Source organism: Mobula hypostoma, chromosome 1 (assembly GCF_963921235.1).
Source record: "Mobula hypostoma chromosome 1, sMobHyp1.1, whole genome shotgun sequence".
Lineage (NCBI taxonomy): Eukaryota > Metazoa > Chordata > Chondrichthyes > Myliobatiformes > Myliobatidae > Mobula > Mobula hypostoma.
The window spans coordinates 40,981,554-41,002,904 of NC_086097.1; the positions used below are offsets into that span (position 1 = coordinate 40,981,554).

The 21,351-nt window shown below is 42.8% G+C and overlaps 1 protein-coding gene across 2 annotated transcripts in view; it reads left to right on the forward strand.

Moving 5' to 3' along the window:
* The window catches only part of mdga2a (MAM domain containing glycosylphosphatidylinositol anchor 2a), a 1,048,869-nt gene that overhangs the window by 412,941 nt on the left and 614,577 nt on the right, over window positions 1-21,351 (forward strand). For both annotated transcript variants that reach the window (XM_063047135.1, XM_063047145.1), the window contains exons 4-5: window positions 1,359-1,555; window positions 12,860-12,992. In XM_063047135.1, coding sequence (XP_062903205.1) covers window positions 1,359-1,555; window positions 12,860-12,992 — 330 coding nt within the window. The remainder of the gene's footprint in view (window positions 1-1,358; window positions 1,556-12,859; window positions 12,993-21,351) is intronic.

Here is a 21,351-nt window from a genome sequence, read left to right on the forward strand (position 1 = left end):
AAGTCTTTCATCAATTATAATCAGCAATACATTTCAATTTGAAATGTAATGATTGCAAGCAAGGCTGAAAAAACAATTCTAGTCCTTACAAATGCAATGGTGATGTTATTCTTCAGTAAAAAGCTTGAATTAGATGTCTTATGTCATATTTTTCTCCTTTATTCTGATTTTGTCTACCCTTTCAGCTTAACCAGAGCATTTAAAATTATTTTAAAAATTGTTATCGACTTCATTTTTCACGCTTTTCAAAAACCAGCTACCAGCAGAGAGATTTGAAGTAATCACTCCCTCCTTTCTTTTGTTTTGGCTGAAGTAAATTGTCATCACTTGAATGAGAACGTATAATTTAAGTCTCTAATGTTTTCCAAATCCTCTATTTGAGTTCTTCTGTGTTTACAATCACACTACAATCTGTTGTTCCCATAAATTGCATCTTTATCACCCTGATGTTGGCTTGGATTCAGTGTTGGATCTGCAGTCAGGAATCAAAAAGCATAGGTTTTAGTGACTGCAGTCAATTTAATGGTGGGACCTGATAAACCTTTTTGGAACTAGTGTGGTGACCATTGCCTGCCATCCCGAGAGACTGTCTGGATGCAGAAGAGGTTGACACTCACCACCAGCTAATGTTATTAGATTTTAGTGAGGGCAGGTCTGGGGAGCACATCAAGAGGGCATCAGATCATTTAGAAGTCTGATCATTAGCAGTACTAACAGGCTTTCTGGCTGAGCCAATGGGAAGTATGTCTGCTATTGGATTTTAAACTATTGCATACAACACTCCTCATCTCTATTTTTAGTTATTAAGTTCCCTGAGGTCCAAGATATTCAACTGCTAGGATTAGAAAGAGTAACCGAGAGAACAAAATCCAAGATCTTGCTAGTGAGAGAGAGCCTGTCCTCTCATCTGTTTTAAGGCATAAAATTCTGCACAAAATATCTAGATTATACTGTTTTATATGTGTACACTCATGTTAGAAGGCATCGTATTTTGTTTGTACCATCATAGTTTGAATTTTGCCAGTAGCATTCTAGTAGGATACAAGATGGCAAATTTGATCAGAAAGGCAATGGAGCACCTGATACAACATTGATGCATCTTGGACATTCTTTCATAGCTACAAGATTCAGGAAACTACTGTTATCTGAGAATGGATTAGTGTGAATTAGTACAAATCCTCTTGTCTATTCGCATGAATCATCCTGATGAATATATGAAGAAGTTGTGGAAGATTAAAATCAATTGCACATCAAAATTCTGTACCTTTGAAATCAAGACTATTACCTAAGATTTCAATTTCACTTCCAATATTAGAAATGGTTGATATTAAACTTCAATTTTTGTTTGTCTTTTCTAGATTTGGACGACCCTGTGCTGACAGTACATCAGAGTATTGGTGAAGCAAAGGAACAGTTTTACTTTGAGAGGACTGTGTTCCTTCGGTGTTCAGTCAATTCAAATCCACCTGTTCGATACAGTTGGCGCCGTGGAAGGGAAATTCTGTCACAAGGATCAGACAAAGGGGTTGAAATCTATGAGCCATTTTTTACCCAGGTACATTTTAAAATTTTACTTCTGTGACCAAAGTATTTGAATATTCTTTCACTAGTAATGCTGTGGTGGACATAATATTCCAATTGAAACTAGTGGCTGATAAACAGTCTATTAAATCTCCACCAAAACTACCTTAGTATTTCATTCTGGGTCTCTAGACCAGGGGTTCCCAGCCCAGGGTCCATGGACATTTTTCTTAATGGTATTAGTTGATGGCATGCAAAAGGTTGGAACTCCTGCTCTAGACAATTGTCTGTTATTAGCTGTCCCACAGTAACTTCTTAACAGTTTAATCATATGAAACAATTGTAAAATATAGTGTCATGGTGCAAAGCAACAGCAAATTACGTTTCTACAGACTAGAGCAGCATTGCACAGTTTCTGCACACTTTTCTATCAGTCAGAAAGCTGTGAGTTTGAACGGCATTTCATTTACCTGGGTGCAAAATTCTCAGCAGACAGTCCAGTGCGGTGCTGAATGGGTGAGAAAGATGAGACATGTAACTAAATCTCTATTTGTGCTTAAATGTAGATGATACATAAAGAATTTTGATAGACAAGGAGTCCGTTCAGACCATTGTGCATGTTCTGGATGGAAAGAGATGTTTCCTAACCTGTTCCTACCTTCCAGCACTAGGGCCAAGGACCTACGGGTCACAGTTTTCAAGTACACATCTATATCCTGTTTAAGTATGATGGAGGTTTCTCTTTCTATTTTGCTTTTAGACAATGAGTACGAATTCCTTACCATCCTTTGGATGGAAGATGTTTTTCCTCATCTGCCTTTTAATCCTTGCAATAAATTCAAGCTATACTCTTGATTTTGTCCATTCTGATAAAACTCTTCTTACTTACTCCTTCCAAACTCCTTCCTGGCATTATTTTAAAGATGAAAATATATCCAGGGCAGTGTTTCGCCATCAGACAGCAATGCGTAAAAAATAAATGTTCTTCTACCTACTGAACAGAGCTTACTCCCATTTGGATAAGCAGGGCAGCGCTGTGAAGATCCGTGTTTTTTTGATTTCTCAAGTGCCATCATTACTGTACAGCCCTCACTGCAGGGGGAAAAGTCCCATTCAATGCAGATTGGTTTTTCCATTGTATCCTGGATAATGGACAACCTGACTGGCACCACAGTCTGTGCAGCTTCAGAGCTGTGTGTCAGACATGGCTATAAGCAGCACTGTTGCCCCATAGGGAACTGTATTGGCTCCTTTCCTGTTTATCCTGTACACCTTGGACTTCAGATACAACGCAGAATCATGTCATCTGCAGAAAGTCTCTGATGACTCAGCAATAGCTGTGTGTTTAAAGGGAGGACGGGAGGATGAATACAGGGCCCTGGTGGAGGACTTTCTCAAATAGTGAAAGCTAAATCATCTGCAGCTCAACATTAGTGAGACAAAGGATATGAAGATGGACCTTAGGAAAACTAAGTTTGCACTGCTCCCTGTTACTATTGATGGTGAATACCTACAAGTACATGGAGTGCACCTGGATGACAGACATGAGTGGAGCACCAACACAGAGGCTGTGTACAAGAAGGGCCAGAGTTGCCTCTACTTCATAAGAAGACCGAGGTCCTTTGGAGTATACAGGCCTCTCCTTCACATGTTCTACCAGTCTGTTGTCACCCGTACAGTCTTCTGTGTGGTGGTGTGCTGGGGCAATGGCATCAACATGGGTGATGCCAACAGATTCAATAAACTGATTAGAAAGATGGGTTCTGTTATAAGAGTCAAACTGGACACACTGGAGGATGTGGTAGAACAAAGGACCCTACAGAAATTCCTGACAATTCTGGAGAATGCTTTTCACCCTCTGCATGCCAAATTGGCTGGACAGATTAGCATCTTTTAATAATGGACTAAGACAACTGCACTGTGCCAAAGAGCGCTATATAAGGTCATGCTTACCCTCGGCCATTAGGCTCTATAATACGTTAATCTATAGATGGGAAGTGATAACCCCTCCTGTTAGACTGTTTGTGGTAACTTATTTTTTATTCTTTCTACTTCTCTACTAATATTTATATCTGCGCACTTGTAATGCTACTGTGTCACTGTAATTTCCTTTGGGATCAATAAAGTATCTATCTATCTTTCATAATTCCTTTTGTTGGGGCTTCTTGTGCATAATTTAGCTGCCACATCTCCTACATGGCTGTAATGAGTACATTTCAAAACCTGTTCCATTGGCTGAACAGCATTCAGAGGTGGCTTAAGTAAATCTATTTATTCATTTATTCAGATACAATGTGGAATATGCCCTTCCAGCCCTTCGAGCCATGCCACCTGGCAAATCCCCCCGTTTAATCCATGGGACTATTTACAGTGACCAATTAACCTTTCAACCGGTACGTCTTTAGACTGTGGGAGGAAACCAGAGCAGCCTGAGGAAACCCATGTGGTCACGAGGAGAACATGCAAACTCCTTACAGGCAGTGGCGGGAATTGAACCTGGGTTGCTGGTACTGTAAAGTGTTGAGCTAGCCACTAGTCTACTGTGCCACCCCACAATATGAAACAAAAGGCTCTACCAAATCTAAATCTTTCTATTTGTCCTGATAAAAAAAAGCACAATATAAATACTGCAATACTGCTTGTGCAATGAAAATTAAATATCTTAGTGTACTAATTTTGTTTCATTTGGCTTTAATTCTATAAAAGGCAAATATTGAAGATCTCATTATTTTCTATTAAGAGTTAGCTTCCAGTTAAAAATGTCTAAGTACTGATTGAAGGGTTATTCTCCTCAAAGGTGGATTTCACTCATTTGCAGATTTCTCTCTTCCTTAAAAACACCGTGGCATCAACAACGCAGATTTATTTACCATCTGCAAAGTGACTCAGTGATCCACAAGTAAAGCATTCTTATTGACCTGTCATTTATCCACTTAGTTATGCATTGGGGAATAGATCAGATTGTGTTTATGGTGAACATGGCAGGATAGATGAGAAATACCCAGTGCTTTTTTTTTCTAACCTGTGTTCAACTCACGACTGTATTCATTTTATTAATCAGCTTGTCCATTTCATAAAAATGGGACTGAAGAGAGGCTTATTGTTGTGTGACAAATTATGTGTTATAATCTGCTCTTGATTGTGGGGAATAAATTGTGAGGGTATTCACTATAAACCTATTATTATGGCTTTCATGGTATCGGTTACTCATCTGGGTTTCAGATTTCATTGATTCAAAGGAAGGTCCCACCACTATAATTTAGTTTAAAAATTGCAGCATTCCACAACGACCAGCATTGCAGCTCCTCAAACCTGCTCCAGCTGTCAGCTTTACACTTCGACTTGCAATTTAGAAAAAAAACATCTGCACCCAGAAGTCATTTTGCCTTCCAAATTTAATTTGTAGTTCAGTCTGTGAAGTTGTGCTTGCAGTAGAATAAATAATATGGCAAATTGGATTAACGTATAATTACATCTTTTGTTTTGATAGTCAAATTAACATTTAAAAATACAGAACCCTTAGTGTTATGAATTCAATATTTGAGTTAAAAAATTACCTGCAACCACTCGGCCAGGCCGCAGAGAAAATGATTTGGCAATTAAACACAAGTTTACAAACCTTTATAATATTATATAATATTGCAAGGATTTTAATCTGAATATTACTTTTTGTTATTTGTTCTATAAAATTAGATCCTGATTGGATGGTTCTGAGAATGAGATACTCTGATTTCACAGTTTAATATTTTACTGATTTCTGAGCATTTTTCTATTTTAGAATGACAGCAACATAACTGTTCTAATTCTAACAGTCCTCAAGTGATAACGAGGTGAGGGGGAAACAAAAAACAAAATTAAAAGATTTTATTTTACAACAGAAGTTTTAGTTTTAAGTTTTATTTTTATTGGATGTAATTGAATTGGTTAGAGGATTTTGAACTAGAATTTTGGATATCACCTGAAATATAATTGTTAACTGTTGTGTACATACATCTATTGATGCTTCTGGACACATCTTTAGTGATGTTCCTGGAATCATCGGGTGTTTCGGGTCTTTCAACATCATACAACCTCCTCCAGGTGACCAAGCCGGGGCTGATCAGACCCCAGCTTGTGTCCAGATGGCTAGCTACTTATGACTCCATGGCTCCCCTCTTTTGAGCCACAGCCATCTTGAGGCCCTCTCTGCCGCATCAGTGGTACTGCGGATGGCTCTCCTCTTGCTCTCTCCCTCGATGCCCAAAATGCTGAAGGCTCTAACTAAAGAACGGGCTACGAATCCCTACAACCAACCTCCACTGGGAGACACCTCGCTCTCCATCCAGCCTGCTGACAGTTGCTGACCAGTCCTGCGTACTTGGAGAGCTTCCTTTCAAAGGCCTCTTCCAAGCTATCTTCCCATGGGACTGTCAGCTCCAGCAACACCACTTGCTTAGTAGACTCAGACACTAGGACAATGTCTGATCACAGGGTGGTGGCTGTGATATGGCTGGGGAACTTCAGCTGCCGTTCGAGGTCCACCAACAGCTGCCAGTCCCTTGCAGAGGTCAGAATGCCTGCAGATGTTCTTTTGGCGGGTATTGGCTGCTCCCCAGCTCTGACAAAGGCAATGGTCTGCTTGGAGGGTCGGGACCACTTCACCCACTCAACTCCTGCGCTGACGGCTTCAGCGATGGTCTTCAGGACCCGATCATGCCTCCACCTGTACCGTCCCTCACCAAGTGCCCTTGCACAGCCGCTGAGGATGTGCTCAAGGGTTCCTCTCTTGGAGCACAGTGGGCGCACAGGTGACTCTGCCTTGCCCCATGTGTGCAGGTTTGATGGGCTTGGAAGCACATCGTACACTGCCTGGATGAGAAATTGGATGCGGTGTGGTTCGGCTTTCCAAAGATCAGCCCAGGTCACTTTCCTCTCAACCGCATTCTCCCATCTTGTCCAAGCTCCCTGTTGCTTCATTCCCACCGCCTTGCAGGCTCTCATCGCCTCCACTACTGCTCGCACCTCCTCCTGAACTAGACGACGCCTTTCCTTCCCTCTGGTGTCCATTTGGGGAGTTGGAAAGGATCCTAGCCCAGCTCGGCCTTGTGTGACCACTCCCACCAGCCTCCTGTGATGCAGCCTCGCCTCTGCCTCCTGAATAGCTTCCTCTGCCCTCCACTTCCTGCCAGTACTTACTTGGATCCCTGCTCTAGCCACCTTCGGGACATTTGAGTCCCTATACTGTAGCACTTCTCTGGCTCTTGTTACCTTGAATTCTTCCTCCAAGGATTTGAAGGACAGTTGCAGTTTGTTGTGGTGTCCATAGAGTGCGATGCTGCTCAGGCTCTTTGGCAGCCCCAGCCATCTCCTGAGGTGGTTGCTAACCCTCCTCTCTAAGGTTTCGACTGTCGAGATCGGAACTGCATAGACGAGGAGGGGCCACAGGATTCTGGGAAGAATGCCAAGCTGATACACCCAGGCTTTAAACTTCCCAGGTAGGCCAGACTTGTCCATAGATTTCAGCCAGCTATCCAACTCGGTGCAGGTTGCCTGAATGGATGTTGTGTCCCTTAAAGAGCTGTCAAAAACTTTGCCTAAGCTCTTGACTGGCTTTTCTGTGATGGTTGGGATGGCTGTGCCTGCGATGCTGAACCGGAACTTGTTCTCCACATTCCCTTTCCGCAGCACCATCGATCTTGATTTGGCAGGTTTGAAACGCATCCGGGCCCACTCCACCAGCTTTTTGAGCCCTTGCAGAATCCTCCGGCAGCCTGGGACTGATTCTGTGGTGACTGTGAGGTCATTCATGAATGCCCTGATAGGTGGTTGCCGTTGAGCGGAATTCATTCTGGGCCCTCTGGACTCTGGTTCAGCAGACTTAGTGAGCATGTTCATGGCTAGGGAGAACAGTGTCACTGAGATAGTGCACCCTGTAATGATGCCGACCTCCACCTTGTGCCAGGTTGAAGTAATTGCTCCTGAAGAGACCCTCATCCTGAAGTTGCTGTAATAATCAGTGATAGGGTCTCTGATTCTGCTGGGGGGCATGATATTTGGTCAGTGTGAGCTGCACCAGCTTGTGCGGAATGGAGCCATATGCATTTGACAGGTCGAGCCACAATACTGACAGGTTGCCCTTGTTCTCTCTGGCCTCCTTGATGAGCTGTGTTACCACACCGATGTGCTCCAGACAGCCCGGCATCCCTGATATGCCACCCTTCTGGACTGATGTATCAATATAGGTGTTCTGTGCTAGGTAGGTGCACAGCCGGTTGGAAACTGCACTGAAGAAGATCTTCGCCTTGACACACAGCAGGGAGATGATGCGAAACTGATCTATCTGGGTGGCATTTTCCTCCTTCGGGATCCACACCCCTTCAGCCACTCTCCACTGTTCTGGGATCTTCCCCCTTCTCCAGAAGATTCTCAGGATCTTCCACAGACGCAGCAGGAGTTTGGGGCAGTTCTTGTACACTTTGTACAAGGTGTTGCTTGGTCCTGGAGCCGAGCTTGCCCTTGCTTTGCGGACGACCTCTCTGACTTCCTTTAGTTGCAGCTCTGACACGTCGAACTGCACATCCGGTTCAGGTGGGTCTATTAGGATGTCGCACTCTCCCATCTCCTGCTCTCTTTCAGGATCAATGTACATCTTCTTCAGATGTTGGTCTATGTCTTCCTGCGAACAGGCCAGTTTCCCACTGCGCTTCTCCCCCAGCAACTCCTTGGTGAACTTGAAGGGGTTGGCGATAAAGGCAGCACATTTTCGGGCCCTTTCACGACGCTGCCTCCGATGCCACTCTGCCCGGCAGAGGACCCTGATCTTCTTTCGTAGTATGCACATCAGCTGGGCCAAGCCCACGTGCTCCTCTTCTCCTGCCTCCTTGTGTTGGGACTTCAGCGCTTTCATCTCCTGCCTGATGTTGTGGATCCTCAGTGCTGTTTGGTTCTTCGAGTAAGATGTTTTGGAGCCTTCCTTCTCCTCTTCTCCGAACCGTTCAGCTGCGATACTAACATTAATTGTTGTCATAACTTGAAGCTTCCTATCAACCCCTCCCTTTGCCGTTGCCTCCAGAATTTGGTTAACATCTTCATCAAACTGCTTCCACAGTGAAGTCATGTTAGCTGCAGGCCATTTGATCCACCTCCTGTTAGACTTCATGTTCGAGGGATTAGTTTGCAACACTTGGAGGTTCTGGGCACTATGGGGTGACTCTGGGCCTGGCCCCTCCTTCGTCTCACCAGGTTGGACACCTGCGCGTTGTGCTGCTCCTGCTCCCGCCAAACACTTCATCCTCGCTTGGTGGATCTTCAAGCCGCGATCGTTCTTGCAGATTTTGCCACATGCACACTGGTTCCTCATCGTCGTTTGTTCATTGCCTGGGTCTGATGTCGTTGTGTCCATCTGACTGGGGTACTCATCCTCCCCCCTTCTCGGGCACCCCTGGGGGTATCTTTTCCTTAGATTTTTTGTGGCTTTTGTGGGGGTCCTCCTCTCAGAGGACGCAGATTGGGTTGCCAGCCCGTTCTGCCCTGGTTGCCGTCTCTCCGGGCTGTCACTGACTCTCCAGTCGTCACCACTCTTTTCGTGGTTGTCACCCAGTCTTTCCTGGTTGTCACTGATTAACTCAGGGTGTAAGCTGTGTACATACATCTATTGATGCTTCTGGACACATCTTCAGTGATGTTCCTGGAATCATTGGGTATTTTGGGTCTTTCAACATCATACAACCTCCTCCAGGTGACCGGGCCGGGGCTGATCAGACCCCAGCTTGTGTCCAGATGGCTAGCTACTTATGACTCCATGGCTCCCCTAACACTCACCCTTTCCACTTATCAGTTATTTGATCTCAGACTGTGATTTCTTAAGGTGCTGAGGTTTTTTTAAGGAACAGGAGTAGGCCATTCAGACCTTTTTGACTCCATTACCAGTTAGATACAATTCATATCTCTGACCATGGTCTCAAACCCACTTTTCTCTCTGCTGCCCAGACTCCTTATTTCCCAATAGTTCAAAAGTACATCCCACTTAACTGTGATCCGTGCTTCAGAACTGTGGTAGAGAATTCTTAGGATGCAAAATCCCAAGACAAGAAAGACATCCGCAGCTCCCTCATCCCCCACATTCTAAAACTGCTTATTCAGCTTCCTTGTTTGAGATAGCCTCATTAACTCAAAGAGGGGCGTCATCCTCTCAGCATCCATCCAGCCAATCCTACTCAGAGCCTTATTTTTCAAAAGATTACCTCTCCTCCTTCTATTCAGGCCTGACCTGTTCCCAAAACAACCCTCTCATTCTAGGAATCAACAGTGTGAATCTTCTCAAAACTATCTCTAATGCATGTAAATTCATAAATAAACATGGTGAATCTGTATGTAGTGGCCCAATGCCTTTTGTAGTTGTAGCAAAACTTCCCCTTTAAAGACCGTTGGTTTATCCTTTTATCTATTAGTGAATCCGTCTATACTCATGACTGCTGAAATTCCTTTGATAAAGGTGCACCCGCTATACTGTTGGAAAGGGAATTCCAGAATTTTGATCCAGCAATAACAGAGGAATAGGGATATATTGTAAGGTGAGTGTGATGTGCAAATTGGAAGGTGGCAAGGGTAAGTGGTGGTGCTTCTGTACATCTGCAGCCCTTGCAATTGGAGATAGAGGTTTTGAGTTTGAGAAGTACTATCAGAATAGCCCGGGTAAATAACTAGAGTGCATTTTCTAAATACTGCAGCTCTGTGCAATGGTGATCTTCAAAGGCCTACTAAACTTTGTCAAACACTTTTTTTTCCTTTCATACAGCCACGTTTAATCCATTTAGAATGATGTACTAACTCTTCTGTTACTTCTTCAGCGATGAATTTCAACATTTTCCCAAAAGCATGATGACCAGGTTAACCAAAGTTAACTGAGTGTACTCCTGTGTTCTTGTAAAATTATTATTTTTAGAAGTTATCACTAACAAGGAACAGAGACAATGACAAAACATTGTTGTGGAGTATTTTGTTACTCTGATGCTACTGCTGTAATATTTTAGTGTGGTATGTTTCATTAGTGTGTCAGTCAGAAGGTATTCCAGGTAGTTTATGTGGCCTACTTGCCCATCTAATTAAATCAGCAAGAACAGAAGCAGAGGCTTTGAAAGTAAGTGAACTTTTCAAGTTTAAAAGGACCCAAGATGCATGAAGTCTAGCAAAATAATGCCATGTTACCCCAGATCTGTCCTCTCCAGCTGCTTACCCAATGGATCACCCAGTTAACCTCCCCTCAGTCTTCTGCTCCAGAGTTGTAATTTCCATTGGAGTCTCATTCACGCTAATTCAGTCTGACAATTAAAATGATTTACTCTTGAACCTGGGTAGATCCCAGAGCATAGTACATACCAAAACTCAGCCGTTTCACAAATCAACCTCAGCTTGTATTCTCCATTTTCAAACCACAGGTGGTAAGTGAGCTGAGAAATATTGCAGCAAAGTTCAATCCTAGTGTATGGTTTTAATTAAAGATGGTGAGGGAAGGAGTTGAATATAAAATATTGCAGTTTCTGCATAAAGTGAAAGGAAAATAAATAACTTTCAGCACATCAAACAGCCTTGGTGGAGAGAAATACATAGGATTAATGCTTCAAGCCAAGGACTCTGGATCAGAACAGTCAATTGGTCATCAACTTGAAGCATTAAGTCCATCTTTCTCTCTGGAAAATACCCTAAACTGCTCACTGTTTGCAATATTTTTATATAAGATGAGCAATCCTAATCATCAGCCACCCTTGAACTTCAGCTGAATTCGGATAATTACTTGTGTTACCTTTTGCTGTTCAAAATATTAAAAAAGTGCATGTTTATTTTCTTAAAATCAATACAACTGATGAGCTTTATCAACATTATATTAACTCTTTGCAATGCATGCTGTTAAGATGAAATTTTAAAATAAAGTTCAATTTGAATATAACTAGAAAAATTGACAGCATGCAATTCATGTGTAATGCTCTTGTGTCTTAAAATTATGTCCTCTTAAATGTTGTTTTGTTTACAATTTACATGTAAAATCCATTTATAAATGTTAGACTAGGCATGCAATCATTTTTGGGTCGACTGGGAAAATTGGCCGGGGTATATCACTTTCACACATCTGATAACTGCTTGATGCAAGATGCATATCTAATGACATCATTCAGTGCAAATGGACTTTTCCATATTTATGAAGAGAAATTGACTGTTGAAGATGTGGGATATTAATAGATGCAAATTAAAGACCATGGACACTAGATTTATTTTTTTCAGTACTCCACTTTTGTCCAGAAGCATCACTGACAGTGATGGCAGTGTGTCTATATTGTACAAGGTTCTGTGATCACTGGCCCCCTTTATGAGCTCGTAGCTCAAAGTGGCTTGTGTCTATTTGCTGCAGGGGAATGAATCAGGTCACAACACAGTGGAAGACCATGTGAACCCCCTTCACTACGTTTTCCCTCAGCAACTTGGCAAACGTTTATGCTGCTTTACTCTGAGTTCTGACTCATTTCCCAAGGGTTCATGTGACAGTGATATTAGATTAGATTATGAGGACACGCAGTCCTCTTTGTTATCGTCTTTGAACTGCAGAAGAAGCTGCTACCAGGAAAGTGGCTGAAAGATGGGGAAAAAGCTGAGTAAGGTTTTTGTGCTTATTTCAGGATGAAACAACTACAATTATTTTTAACCTTATTTTCATTAATTATGCTTTTTCTTGCGGGATTTCAGATTGAATAGTTTAGAGTCCAAAAAGCAGTGAACTTGTTGCTTGTGCCTGCTACATGTACAAATGAAATGATGCACTTAGAACTAGAGGTCCTCGAGGTTAAGGGTTAAAGGTGAAGTGTTTAGGGGAATATGGGGGGGATCTTCCTCAGTCAGCGGGTGGCGAGAATGTGTAACAAGCTGTCAATGGAAGTGGTGGATGCGGGCTAGATTTCAGCACTAAAGAGAAATTTGGATAGGCACATGGATAGGAGGGGTATGGAGGGCTCTAGGCAGGGCTCTGTGACTAGGCAGAATGATAGTTCGGCATGGGCTAGATGGACTGAAGGGTCTGTTTGTACACTCGTATTCTATGACTCTATTTACTTGTGCATATGACAAGTTTGACTTTTCTTTCTAAGCATTACATTCTTTTTGAAATGTAAAATGTGATCAGTTGAAGAATATGATTTACATTCACACAGTAAAGGTTTGATATTATTGGATATTACTTAAACCCTTTCCATCTCAAAACCTGACTTAATGGCTTTGATTATTGCACTTTAACCAATACTGATTTCCATTATGCTTTTAGACAACTTTTACAATCAGCTGATTTGAAATCAATGTTTGCTTTTTTAAACAGGGCGAAATAAAGATTCTGAAACTGAAGAACCTTCGGCCCAAGGATTATGCAAATTACAGTTGCATCGCATCAGTGAGAAATGTTTGTAACATCCCCGACAAGATGGTCTCATTCAAGCTTAGCAATGCGACAGGTAGGTCGTGTTATCAGTTCGTGTAGAAAGACGATGCCTGTCCGGTCACAGACTTAGTTCTCTTGATCCTCATTCTGCATCGACCAAGCTTTTTTTTAGATTTATTGTACTGCAGAAAGAACTCTGCAACTTCTCAGTGTGCAGGACTACACAAGTATAAAGTGATAGGCTTCTAAAAGGAACTAATGATCGATGTAAACGTTTGGAATGGGTATAGGCTCATTATCAGTCTCCAGCATGCCATCCACGCTGTGTCAAACTAGTGTCTTGGTTGTATCAGTGCACTGCACAGAGCAGGCAGTTTCATTTTTAATGCTGACAAAAGAGATTGCAAGTGTTGGAATCTGGAACAAAATCATACTGCCAGAATAGCGTAGTGGTCAGCACAAGGCTTTACAGTGCATGCAGCCCAAGTTCAATTCCCGCCACTGCCTGTAAGCAGTTTGTACGTTCTCCCCGTGGCCGCATGGGTTTCCTCCAGGTACTCCGGTTTCCTCCCACAGTCCGGAGACATTCTGGCTGGTAGGTTAATTGGTCATTGCAACTTGACCCATGTTAGGCTAGGATTGAATCAGGCGATTGCTGGGCTAAGTGGATCAAAGGGCCGATGGGGTCTGTTCCACACTGCAGCTCAACAAACAAATAAACAAAACTGCACAGTCTGTGGCGGCAGTGGGGTTAAGCTGATGTTCTAGACCGAGATTCTGCATCTGGATTCAGAGAGGAGCATTAACATTGCCAGCATATAGCAGGAGGATGGAAGGGTCGGACAGAGTTGGTAGGTCGAACAAAATGAGGGATGGGGTAGGAAATGGGTAAGTGGAACCAGATGAGGGAGAGGATGGGAAAGGTGAACAAATTGAGAAGGCAACTAGGTGGGTAGGTGAGTGTGCATAGGAGGAGAGCGCCGGGGTGGGTGGGGGAGAGGAGGAGGAGAACGAGGGGTGTGGGTTAACTGAAACTGGAAAATTCACTGTTTTTAACCTTGGAAGCAGAATCAGAATCAGAATCAGGTTTATAACCACTAACAGATGTATGTCATGAAATTTGTTGTTTATTGGCAGGAATACAGTACAATAAAGAAAATATACTATAAATTACAGTAATAAGTAATACTATAAAAAGTTTTGTAAAAACAGAGCAAAAATAGCAAGCTAGTGTTCATGGATCCATGGACTGTTTAGAAATCTGATGACAGAGGGGAGAAAGCTATTCTTAAAATATTGAGTGTGTTAAATCAGGCTTCTGTACCTCCTCTCTGATGGTGGTAATGAGAAGAGGGCATATCCTGGGTTGTGGATGCCGCCTTCTTGAAGCATAACTTTTTGATCATGTCCTCACTGCTAGGAGGCTAGTGGCTGTGATGGGGCAGGCTAGGTTTACAACCCTCTGTAGCTTTGTCCAGTCCTGTACAATGGCTCCTCGATACTAAATGGTGATGCAACCAGCAAGAATGTTCTCTGTGCTATATCTGTAGAAATTTGCTAAAGTCTTAGTGACACGATTTTAAGCTTGGGTGGACTCCTGTGCATTGCAATTGGATTCTCAACTTCCTAACCGGAAGACCACAATCTGTGCAGATTGGTAATAACATCTCCACTTCACCGACAATAATAATGGCACACATCAGGGATGTGTGCTTAGCCCACTGCTCTACTCTCTCTACACCCTGACTCTGTCTGGCTAGGCATAGCTCAAATGCCATCTATAAATTTGCTGATGATACAACTATTGTTGGCAGGATCTCAGAGGGCGTACAGGAGCGTGATATACCACCTGGTTGAGTGGTGTTGCAGCAACAACCTTGCACTCAGTGTCAGTAAGACCAAAGAACTGACTGAGGACTTCGGAAAGGGTAGGTAGAGGGAAATCAAACTAATCCTCATGGAGGGATCAGAAGTGGAGAGAGTGAGCAGTTTCAAGTTCCTGGATGTCAAGATCTCTGAGAATCTAACCTGGTCTCAAAATATTGATGCAGCTATAAAGAAGGCAAGACAGTGGCTGTACTTCATTAGGAATTTGAAGAGAGTCTGGCACAGAGTCCGGCCCTGTAGCTCAGAAGGGTAGGGAAAGGAAGAGGATGGCAGCAGTGATAGGGGACTATAGTTAGGGTGTCAGACAGGTGATTCTGTGGACGCAGGAAAGAATCTCGGATGGTAGTTTGCCTCCCAGGTGCCAGGGTCCGGGATGTTTCTGATCACGTCCACAATATCCTGAAGTGGGAAGGTGAACAGCCAGAGGTCGTGGTACATATTGGTACCAATGACATAGGTAGGAAAAGGGAGGAGGTCCTGAAAATAGACTACAGGGAGTTAGGAAGGAAGTTGAGAAGCAGGACTTCTAAGGTAGTAATCTTGGGATTACTGTCTGTGCCACGTGGCAGTGAGTATAGGAATAGAGTGATGCGGAAGATAAATGCGTGGCTGAGGGATTGGAGCAGGGGGCAGGGATTCAGATTTCTGGATCATTGGGACCTCTGTTGGGGCAGGTGTGACCTATCAAAAAGAATCTGAGGGGGACCAATATCCTGGCAGAGGGGTTTGCTGAGGCTATTGGGGAGAACTTAAACTAGAATTGCTGGGGGGTGGGAACCAAACTGAAGAGACAGAGGAAGGGACGGTTGGCTCACAAATAGAGAAAGCTTGGAGACAGTGTGAGAGGGAGGATAGGCAGGTGATAGAGAAGGGATGCGCTCAGACTGATGGTTTGAGATGTGTCTATTTTAATGCAAGGAGTATCGTGAACAAAGCAGATGAGCTTAGAGTGTGGATCATTACTTGGAGCTATGATGTTGTGGTTATTACAGAGTCTTGGATGGCTCAGGGACAGGAATGGCTACTAAGAATGTCAGGCTTTAGATGTTTCAGAAAGAGAGAGGGAGACAAAAGAGGTGGGGGCGTGGCACTGCTGATCAGAGGTAGTGTCACGGCTGCAGAAAAGGAGGAAGTCATGGAGGGATTGTCTACTGAGTCTCTGTGGGTGGAAGTTAGGAACAGGAAGGGGTCAATAAATCTACTGGGTGTTTTTTAATAGACCACCCAATAGTAAAAGGGACATTGAGGAGCAGATAGGGAGACAGATTCTGGAAAGATGAAATAATAACAGGGTTGTCGTGGTGGGAGATTTTAATTTCCCCAATATTGATTGGCGGCTCCCTAGAGCGAGGGGTTTAGATGAGGTAAAGTTTGTGAGGTGTGTTCAGGAAGGTTTCCTGACACAATATGTAGATATGCCTGCAAAAGGAGAGGCTGTACTTGATCTGGTTTTGGGAAATGAACCTGGTCAGGTGTCAGGTCTCAGAGGGAGAGCATTTTGGAGCTAGTGATCACAATTCTATCTCTTTTCCCATAGCATTGGAAAAGGATAGGAACAGAGAAGTTGGGAAAGTGTTTAATTGGAGTAAGGGGAAATATGAAGCTATCAGACAGGAACTTGGTAGCATAAATTGGGAACAGATGTTCTCAGGAAAATGTACGGCAGAAATGTGGCAAATGTTCAGGGGATATTTGTGTGGCGTTCTGCAGAGTTATGTTTCAATGAGACAGGGAAAGGATGGTAGGGTATAGGAACCATGTGTATAAGGGCTGTTGAAAATCTAGTCAAGAAGAAAAGAAAAGCTTACAAAAGGTTCAAAAAACTAGGTAATGATGTAATGTATATGGATAAGGCATTTGATGAGGTACCCCATGCAAGGCTTAATGAGAAAGTAAGAAGGCATGGGATCCAAAGGGACCTTGCTTTGTGGATCCAGAATTGGCTTGCACACAGAAAGCCAAGAGTGGTTGTAGACGGGTCATATTCTGCATGGAGGTCGGTGACCAGTGGTGTGCTTCAGGGATCTGTTCTGGGACTCCTTCTCTTCATGGTTTTTATAAATGACCTGGATGAGGAAGTGGAGGTATGGGTTAGTAAATTTGCTGATGACGCAAAGGTTGGTGGTGTTGTGGATAGTGTGGAGGGCTTTCAGAGGTTATAGCAAGACATCAGTAGGATGCAAAACTGAACTGAGAAGTGGTAGATTAGTGTGAGATGGTTCATTTTTGTAAGTCAAATATGATGGCAGAATATAGTATTAATGGTAACACTCTGGGCATTGTTGAGGATCTGAGGGATCTTGGGGTCCGAGTCCAAAGGACTGTATGGTTAAGAAGGCATACGGTGCATTGGTCTTCATCAACCATGGGATTGAGTTCAAGAGCCGAGAGGTAATGTTGCAGCAATATAGGACCCTGGTCAGACCCACTTGGAGTACTGTGCTCAGTTCCGATCACCTCACTACAGGAAGGATGTGGAAACTATAGAAAGGGTGCAGAGGAGATTTACAAGGATGTTACCTGGATTGAGAAGCATGCCTTATGAGAATAGGTTGAGTCAACTTGGAGCGACGGAGGATGAGAGGTGACCTGATAGATGTGTATAAGATGATGAGAGGCATTGATCATGTGGATGGTCAGAGGTTTTTTCCCAGGGCTGAAATGGCTAGCACAAGAAGGCATAGTTTTAAGGTGCTTGGAACTAGGTACAGAGGAGATGTCAGGGATAAATTTTTTCACGCAGAGAGTGGTGAGTGCGTGGAATGGGCTGCCAGCGATGGTGATGGAGGCGGATACGATAGGGTCTTTTAAGAGACTCCTGGATAGGTACATGGAGCTTAGAAAAATAGAGGTCTATGAGTAATTTCTAAAGTAAGTACATATAACCATATAACAATTACAGCATGGAAACAGGCCATCTCGGCCCTTCTAGTCCGTGCCGAACTCTTACTCTCACCTAGTCCCACCGACCTGCACTCAGCCCATAACCCTCCATTCCTTTCCTGTCCATGTAGCTGCCACTTTAACTTTAAACGACAACATCGAACCTGCCTCAACCACTTCTGCTGGAAGCTCTTTCCACACAGCCACCACTCTTTGAGTAAAGAAGTTCTCCCTCACGTTACCCCTAAACTTTTGCCCTTTAACTCTCAACTCATGTTCTCTTGTTTGAATCTCCCCCACTCTCAATGGAAAAAGCCTATCCACGTCAACTCTATCTATCTCTCTCATAATTTTAAATACCTCTATCAAGTCCCCCCCTCAACCTTCTACGTTCCAAAGAATAAAGACCCAACTTGTTCAACCTTTCTCTGTACCTTAGGTGATGAAACCCAGGTAACATTCTAGTAACACACATCAAAGCCGCCGGTGAACGCAGCAGGCCAGGCAGCACTTCCAGGAAGAGGCAGAGCCGACTCCCACATGTTTGGCACAGCTTTGTGGGCCGAAAGGCCTGTGTTGTGCTGTAGGTTTTCTATATTTCTAGATTCTGTTTGACACCTAAAGCACTCGAAAACTTCTACAGATGTATTATGGAGAGTATTCTGACTGGCTGCATCACCGTCTATTATGGTGAGGGTGGGGGAGGGGCTACTGCACAGGATCAAGGGAAGCCTCAGAGTTGTAAAATTAGTCAGGTTCCTTATGGAATACCAGCTCCCTCGAATCCAAGATGTTGAATGTGTTCAAATAGTCAAGGAGCGGTGCCTGAGAATGGTGGTGCCCATCATTAAGGACCCCCACCACCCAGGACATGCCCTCTTCTCATTGTTGCCATCAGGAAGGAGGTGCAGAAGCCTGAAAGTACACACTCAGTGATTCAGGAACAGCTTCTTCCTCTCTGCTATCCGATTCCTAAATGGACATTGAACCCAAGAACACTCTCTCACTACTTTTTATTTCTGATTTTGTAGTACTTGTTTAATGTAACTATTTAGTATACGTATCTATAAATACTGTAAATCAGTTTTTTTCCTCTATTTTTATCATGTATTGTACTGTTGCCTCAAAATTAACAAATTTCATGACATTTGCTGGTGATATTAAACCTGATTCTGATTCTGACTGACTTTGCAGGAAAGTTACCAAATGAAATTTGACACCAAGCTGACAATAGCGATGTTAGAGCAGGTCATAGTGTCCTAAAGAGTCTAAGGTGCATACAGCATGGAACTAGGTCCTTCAATCAACCAAATCAACATTAACAACCATTTACATTAATCTTATACAAATCTCACTTTATTCTCCCTTATTCAAATCTACACTTCTGCATCCTCCACTACGGCTTTGTAAAAGATGCGAGTTTCAAAGGGGAAATCAGGGAGAAAGGTACAAATGTTGGGTGGTTTGGGAAAGGAATTCTAGTTTTTGATCAAGGCACTTGGTGAAGAGATAAAATCAGGAATGACTAGGAGACAAGAATTGGAGGAGTGACGGATCTTATCAGCTTATAGAGCTAGAGGAAGTTGTATAGTGATAGGAGGAAGAAGCAACAGAGGGATTTGTAGATAAGGATAAGAAAATTTCATTTGAATAGAAGGCAGACTGAGAAGGAGCATAGTCCAGTAGTACAGATCCTGCCGTACATGTGGACTTGCGTTCTAATTTTGGGGAAATCTGCATCTGGGGTTGCTCTAACCTGCTAACTGTGAATATTATTTACTACAGATTTAATCCTCTACAAAGCCAGATTCAGACTAGTGGGTAGACATGGAGTGATTGAAATAGATTTTGTGATTTTACGATACAACAACCTATCTCCAGCATGTAGGCAAGATTCTACCGCTGCACTATCCTACCACTGAACTATTTGCTTAGCCAAATGGTGAAAGTGTTGTATTGGTATTAAAGAGAGATTTTGCCTGATGTGTCTGCCACATTGGGAGCAATTTGCCATAGAATCTACAGTGTAACAAGGACTTCCATTCCTGTCACAGTACCGTGGTTTTCTGTGTCCCAAACAGAGCATCATAATAATGCAATCATTGGCCATGATAACCTTACAAACCCAATTCCTATCAGTAGGATCGATGTATCTTATCGGGGCACGCTTTCCATTTCTTACGCACATAACGATTATCTTCTTGAGGCTGATAACATCGTGTCTGTAAGCCATTCACTAAACTAATAGCCTTGCTCATATAATTGAAATCAACCTCGTAGTTCTAATGTCCATCATTGATTATTACCTCAAACTCCAGCATATATCGTTCTGTCTTGCAGATCAATTGTATTTCCTAGATAGATGTGTTAGTGTGATGGGGTTTGAAATATAACTATGTTTTTCCCAGGCACTGCAATTTTATGAGTATTGTTGATATTATTCAATACGAGTTGTCAGAGGATGTAGGTTCAAGGTCATGGTTCTGCAGTTTGGAGCCTCACAGGGATGAGCTGTAAAACAATAAAACAACACAATGAATTTGTTTATAATGGCAACATTGGGACAATTTGCAGTTGCGTTTTGTAGATAGGTAGTTTTCAAATGTTTCTACTAGTCAAACTCACTGATATATTGCACTTCTAATGGGAAATGGTCACTGTGGGTTTTATGAATGTGAATATGAACTGTTTGAGTGCTAATCTTTAAGGTAGCTTTCAGAATAGAGTTGATTTTCCTGGTAATGTAATATTGAAATATTGACACATAATGGAAATTATACTTCAGAGCATTTGGAGTTCAAATAGATTTTAAATGCTTTCCCTGGTTTCCACTGCAATTTAGCAAACTGGAACACTTTTTAATTGAACTGTACCATCCGATACTTTTCTAATAGAATCGATTAACTAGGTGGAATATAATCTTTTTACGAACACCATTTTTAAAATATGCTTTAAAAGTCAAACTCAGACTCAACTGGGCCAGACAGATCAACGATCAGAATAAATATTATGCCCTTCGATTGAACTCTGGGATATTTATCTGCGAAGGCTTTGTCATTGAAGATGTCTGTCCCTGCGTCATTTGAAGTATCACTCACTCTCTGTTCGTTCAGCTGCGGCTGTAAAACAAGCAATTTTGAGATCACATGCTTCCGCCATTCCTTCATAGTTTTGGAGCTTGTGGAAGGTCAAGGCAATCTAGTGTGAGAAGGGATATAAGCCAGTGGCAATTGGAAACACTCATTCTGTGACCACCTTCCAAGAAAAGCAATGCATGCTGATGACTGGAAGAGCAACTCAGATTGCTGAGTTGATTACTACATGCGTGAAGCTTACAAGCATAGTGAGCATCAGTTCAATAATATGTCTGTGCAAGGACAATGGTCACCATTGTCCTTGAAAGATGTTTAAATATACCCAGTTCGGCAAGACTGCAATGATTTGTGTAATAATTAACTGTCTTCTGGTCATAAGCAAAGGAAGCAGTGTTTAGCTCTCAAAATTCTATTGCTGTGGTTGATTCGGGATCATCCCACTGCATTCGAGTGGCTTTCCATGTCCCGCTTAGCTTTATGATCGTCAGTAGCGATAGATATAATGGCATTAAATAACAACAAGTGCTAACTGCTCCCATGGATTGTAGGGGTATGCTCATACAAGTT